Below are 6,327 nucleotides of genomic sequence, written 5' to 3'. Positions count from 1 at the left end.
GTTGCATAGCAGTCTCATTGTTGCTAAACAGGCAGGACAGAACCACGCTGTAGAACAGGCATAAGATAAATGTTGAAAACCCAGAGATTCAGACTGTGGAAGCATAGGCTAAAAACTAGAGCTGAACTTATTTCACTTTTCACTTCTCATATGGCTTTGTCAGGATGAGAGCAAACAACAGAGTGTATAAACGTGTGAAAACTGCCACTCCTGCATGGTTACATTTTCCTGTTTTCAGTGAAAGAGGTGAGTCAGTTATCTCATAGCCCACAGACGCAACTCAGGAAGTGTATAAATGTGTGTGTGCTTTGATCTGTGCAGTGAAGGCTCTCACTCATCGAGGAGGAGGAATTGTACCGACTGCTATCAAGGACGCAATGAACAAGTCTTCTTGCATCAGCTTTGACTTTACAGGAAAATTCCTGCCACCTGTCTACATTTTAGTATTCATCACTGGCATGGTGGCTAACGGACTGGGATTGAGGTCAGTGCTGCAGAAATGGGAGAAACTGGGGAATGTCTCTGTTTTCGTTTTCAACCTTGGACTTGCAGACATTTTGTATTTGCTCACACTCCCTTTTCTGATGGTGTACTACTTCAAGGGTGATCAGTGGATCTTTGGAGAAGCCTTTTGCAAGACAACAAGATTCTTCTTCAACCTGAATTTATACGGCAGCATTGGATTCCTCACCTGTATCAGTGTGTACAGGTACTTGGCTATTGTCCATCCAATGAGGATGATGGGGAGAATAACTGTGACTCATTCTGTGGCTATCTCAGTCATGGTCTGGCTGTTGGTGAGTGTTCAAAGTCTTCCAGACATGTTCGTCCCCAAATCACCCATAAACAATACTAAGAAGTGTTTTGATACCACCTCTGAAAAGTACATTGAAGATTATTTGAAATACAGTTTGGGATGGACACTCACTGGATTTTGCATCCCCCTGTTCATCACCGTCAGCTGCTATGGACATATGATTGCTGTTCTCTGCCACAATGATAACATTGATGAAGTACTGAAACAAAGAAGCTTAAAGTTGTTATTCATCTTGATTCTTCTGTTCTCTGTTTGTTACATCCCCTATCATATATTAAAAAATCTCAACCTCTTGTCAAGACTAAGCGTAATCAAGGGGACATGTCATAAATGGTCTAATGGAGTCTATATTGGTCATCAGATAAGCCGTGGCCTTGTGTGTCTGAACAGTGCGCTCAATCCTCTAGTTTACCTGCATGTAAGTGAAGATATTTGTTCTCAGCTCAGACAGCTACTCCAACAAGCTCGCCAAGCTGTCACTAGTCTGTACACCTCTAACCAAACTTCAGTCACGGATACTTGAAATGTGCTGATGAACATGAGGAGTACGCCTCATCTGAGACTCATCTGAGACTTTTGTAAGAAACACAAAAATGTTGCTTTTTACTAAAAAGCAAAAATAATACTTAAAAAATACTTGAAAGACGAGTTATTGCATTTGTAATGTAGTTGCATGGTGTCATGCATGGGAGGTTTGCAGCTTGAATGTGTGAAAACAAACAGGATATGATGCTGCATGCTTCACTGCTGATAGAAGGTTAATGTTAACAGCATATCACATGTATGTACACACGCTGAAAGTCAATTTTGATTATGTTGTATATACTGTATATCTATACTTTGAGCATTTGAATTCAAGCCTCCTCATTGTTGTTCTGCTGTCTAACTATAATTAAATGATTTTTATTCAGATTTCCCTTATTTTTGATAGTAAGTGCATAGTGGATGCTTTCTGTCTTTTTATTTATTTTTCAGTAAAATAAACTGTTTTGTCTAGATCTCATTTTTGTTTTTTATGTACAACACATTTCCAGCAATTGAATTAAATGTTTCAAATATTTGAGGAAAATCAGCTTTGCAAATATTTTTAAAGGTGGTAAATCAATTCAAGAATACAATTTAAGATTGCAAGAATACACAAGAGTTTTTGTGAAAGAACCGTAATGTAGTCGATTATGATATCCTCTGACTGCATTTCGTTACCTCGTACTAGTGACATGTCCAATGACAATAAAGTTGAATTCTATTCTATTCTATTCTAAAATGCCACAGGATATCTCATGTAAAATTATGGTAACACCTATATTTATTTTCCTCTCTAAGAAGTGATCGCACAGTTTTTCCGCTCTCACCATGGGTGTATACGTTACACAGACGTTCGTTTACCACAGATAGCAAAGTAAATGCACCCCTAAAGGTTTAAAGCCTCTGAGGTTGTTATCAGAAGCAATACTACTTTATACTTTGTCATTAAAGTCGAGATATTTTCAAATGTATTGTAATTAGCAGGTCATTTGCTTTAAATTAGCAGCATCATGTTTGGAATAAAGAAAATGCTCCATTCCAGCAAAGGAACCTCATCAGACATTTTGGATAAGTAAAAGTGGCAGGTTTATGTTTTTCCCAGTCAAAAAGACTCACTCTTGATAAAACTATGACTTTTAGACAAATTTATTATGGAGATTCTGCAATTTTGCACACAACAGTAGCTGCAATTAAAACCATTTATGACCTAAAACATAATTTAACATAAGTCCTAAATATGTCATTGCCTGTGAGTCTTGATGGGTTATTTTGTGATTTCAGGTTGTTATTGAAAGTTTTCAGTTTGCTTTTAATTATTATTCCACAGCTTTAGTTGTAATTATTATTGTAGGTTGAGTTTTACTATTCTTTCTATTAATGTTCTTCCATTCTGAGTTGTGTTAGAATTATTATTCTACTTTGAATTCATTCATGTTTTTGTTTTCATGTAGTTTCCATAGTTTTTCTTGTCACTTGGTTTAGCTTCACCTCTAATCCGAGAAGCTTATTCAGTTCTAGGGTCAAATGGTGGAGAGTCACAGAGCCCCAGTCCAGTATTTGACCCTAGAACTGAAGAAGTCTCTCGGATGAGAGGTGAAACGTCCTCAAGCAATTTAACGAAGTCCAGATGTTTTTTTTTTCCATGCTCCTTAGACTACGATGACCTCGATGACGGAGAACCTTCACAGACAGCTTTGAGATGCATTTGTAGATAAAAGGTATGTCCCAATTCATAGGCCGCATCATTCGAAGGCCAATTACGTCACAGCCAGGCGACGAAGGCTGTCCCATTTTAAAGATTCCTCCAAATGCGGCTGACAAATGCGTCCTTCATTTCCCTGAATTTGACGGATGGGTCGAGTGTGTCCTTCGTGGCCCAACCTATCCCAGAATTCATAGCGCAGCCCAGCAAATTCCAGTCTCTAACAATGGCGGCAGCTACTTAGTTTCAATATTACTCCTATTACTGTTTCTGGGTCACAAAATACACTTTTAGCATATTTTCAGGTGAGAATGTAGCTGTGTAAACTTCAAATATCTGTTCGATTTATTAAGACATCACATATTTGCAAAAGTGCTTCGACGTTTTCTGAGACGTCTGTTACCGACTAGCTCGATAGCTGGTTATAGTTATAGTTTTCACACAGCTGAATAAACGTCAAACAGAAAACTATTAAACAGAAGTGTGAGATGGTCGAGTATTTACTCCAGTGTCCTGTTATATATCAATGAGCAAGGAGCAGATGGCTGAGTTTATTAAACTCCACCGAGACAGCTGGTGATGCAAATCTGAAGGCTCGACTGTCCCATTTCACAGCCTTCTCGGTCTTTGAAGGACAGCCCGTGCAGACTGCAAAGGCCGGGTCCTTCGACCTATGAACTGGGACATACCTATTATTACGTGTTTTACCATCTTTAAGGTGCTAGCTTAACGTTATGGTGTAAACGTTACCTTATATTGTGATAAAGCAGTTACTGTTTAAACAATGTTAGGACAGAAATATTAGCTTCTGTCATGACTAATTAAGTTACTAGTTAATAAAGTTACCAGTAAAATGATTCATCGCTGCCACAAATTCACAGTAAAGTTTCAGTTATCACTGTGGGACTGCTGAGTCACCTGAAGAACTGATTTCATTCATGGGGGAACTCCAGTAAGTAAGAATTCTAAAAATAGGAACCCAGACAGACAAATGCAGAATTGTGACATAAATGTCAACGTGTTAGCTGACATAGGAGGACAGCTGCATATATATGGGGTGCCGTTTGTAAAGTGAAACATGCTGACATTAACGGCAACATTTTTCTACATTTAGCTCAAAACCTTACAAAAACATGTTTTTTTCAAGTCATGTTTTACAACATTTAGTAAAATATTTGTAACTTCTTACATTTAAAACACAATTTTAAATGTTAAATCTAAATTTTAAATCTAAATATTATATTTAAATCTAAATGTTAGATTGCCTAACAGCATGTCCAGCGATTTAGCTGGACATGTGCTGCGGCGATTGTGAAATGGAGACTAAATTTGCTAAATGTTAGCTAAATATTCAGTTTCCTGTAACATTTAGATTTAACATTTAGATTTAGAGCTAAATGTGGAAAAATGTTGCCGTTAATTTCAGCATGTTTCACTTTACTAACGGCGCTCCATACAGTGGGGCAAAAAAGTATTTAGTCAGCCACCGATTGTGCAAGTTCCCCCACTTAAAATGATGACAGAGGTCAGTAATTTGCACCAGAGGTACACTTCAACTGTGAGAGACAGAATGTGAAAAAAAAAAAATCCATGAATCCACATGGTAGGATTTGTAAAGAATTTATTCGTAAATTAGGGTGGAAAATAAGTATTTGGTCACCTCAAACAAGGAAAATCTCTGGCTCTCACAGACCTGTAACGTCTTCTGTAAGAAGCTTTTCTGTCCCCCACTCGTTACCTGTATGAATGGCACCTGTTTGAACTCATCATCTGTATAAAAGACACCTGTCCACAGCCTCAAACAGTCAGACTCCAAACTCCGCCATGGCCAAGACCAAAGAGCTTTCGAAGGACACCAGGAAAAGTATTGTAGACCTGCACCAGACTGGGAAGAGTGAATCTACAATAGGCAAGCAGCTTGGTGTGAAAAAATCAACTGTGGGAGCAATCATCAGAAAATGGAAGACATACAAGACCACTGATAATCTCCCTGGATCTGGGGCTCCACGCAAGATCTCATCCCGTGGGGTCAAAATGATCATGAGAACGGTGAGCAAAGATCCCAGAACCACACGGGGGGACCTGGTGAATGACCTGCAGAGAGCTGGGACCAAAGTAACAAAGGTCACCATCAGTAACACACTACAACGGCAGGGAATCAAATCCCGCAGTGCCAGACGTGTTCCGCTGCTGAAGCCAGTGCATGTCCAGGCCCGTCTGAAGTTTGCCAGAGAGCACATGGATGATACTGCAGAGGATTGGGAGAATGTCATGTGGTCAGATGAAACCAAAGTAGAACTTTTTGGTATAAACTCAACTCGTCGTGTTTGGAGGAAGAAGAATACTGAGTTGCATCCCCAGAACACCATACCTACTGTGAAGCATGGGGGTGGAAACATCATGCTATGGGGCTGTTTTTCTGCCAAGGGGACAGGACGACTGATCCGTGTTAAGGACAGAATGAATGGGGCCATGTATCGTGAGATTTTGAGCCAAAACCTCCTTCCATCAGTGAGAACTTTGAAGATGAAACGAGGCTGTGTCTTCCAACATGACAATGATCCAAAACACACCGCCCGGGCAACAAAGGAGTGGCTCCGTAAGAAGCATTTGAAAGTCCTGGAGTGGCCTAGCCAGTCTCCAGACCTCAACCCCATAGAAAATCTGTGGCGGGAGTTGAAAGTCCGTGTTGCTCGGCGACAGCCCCAAAACATCACTGCTCTCGAGAAGATCTGCATGGAGGAATGGGCCAAAATACCAGCTACTGTGTGTGCAAACCTGGTAAAGACCTATAGTGAACGTTTGACCTCTGTTATTGCCAACAAAGGTTATGTTACAAAGTATTGAGTTGTATTTTTGTTATTGACCAAATACTTATTTTCCACCTTGATTTACGAATAAATTCTTTACAAATCCTACCATGTGGATTCATGGATTTTTTTTTTTCACATTCTGTCTCTCACAGTTGAAGTGTACCTCTGGTGCAAATTACTGACCTCTGTCATCATTTTAAGTGGGGGAACTTGCACAATCGGTGGCTGACTAAATACTTTTTTTTGCCCCACTGTACATGTAGTCTGAAAAACAGTTTTGTCAGGTTTGCAGGTATATCAGCATGAGACATTTTTACATTGACGAGATTATTAAAATCTCTAATTCAGTGAAGCATTATTGGTCCAGTCTGTTTGGATAAATATAGTAAGCTGATGTATGTCCATTTATTCACACATTTTCTTAAGTGCTTATCCAGTTCAGGATCACAGTGGGGTTGGAGCTGGATATG

The 6,327-nt window shown here is 39.4% G+C and overlaps 1 protein-coding gene across 1 annotated transcript; it reads left to right on the top strand.

The window, feature by feature from the left end:
• Positions 1-333: 333 nt before the first annotated feature.
• LOC147305739 (P2Y purinoceptor 1-like) lies at positions 334-1,853 on the top strand. The gene has a single exon (XM_086277180.1). It carries the CDS (start codon positions 378-380, stop codon positions 1,338-1,340), a length of 963 nt encoding a protein of 320 aa, XP_086133306.1. The 5' UTR covers positions 334-377; the 3' UTR covers positions 1,341-1,853.
• Positions 1,854-6,327: the final 4,474 nt, after the last annotated feature.

Source organism: Aulonocara sp. 'chitande type north' Nkhata Bay, linkage group LG20, assembly GCF_057382095.1.
Source record: "Aulonocara sp. 'chitande type north' Nkhata Bay isolate Kocher_YH1m ecotype deep benthic linkage group LG20, A_spYH_male_GT1.1, whole genome shotgun sequence".
NCBI lineage: Eukaryota > Metazoa > Chordata > Actinopteri > Cichliformes > Cichlidae > Aulonocara > Aulonocara sp. 'chitande type north' Nkhata Bay.
This window is presented reverse-complemented; position numbering and strand designations above follow the sequence as displayed.

What these genes read in the sequence shown, in the direction of transcription:
- LOC147305739 (XM_086277180.1), top strand. Translation starts at nt 378, where the DNA reads ATGAACAAGTCTTCTTGCATCAGCTTTGACTTTACAGGAAAATTCCTG.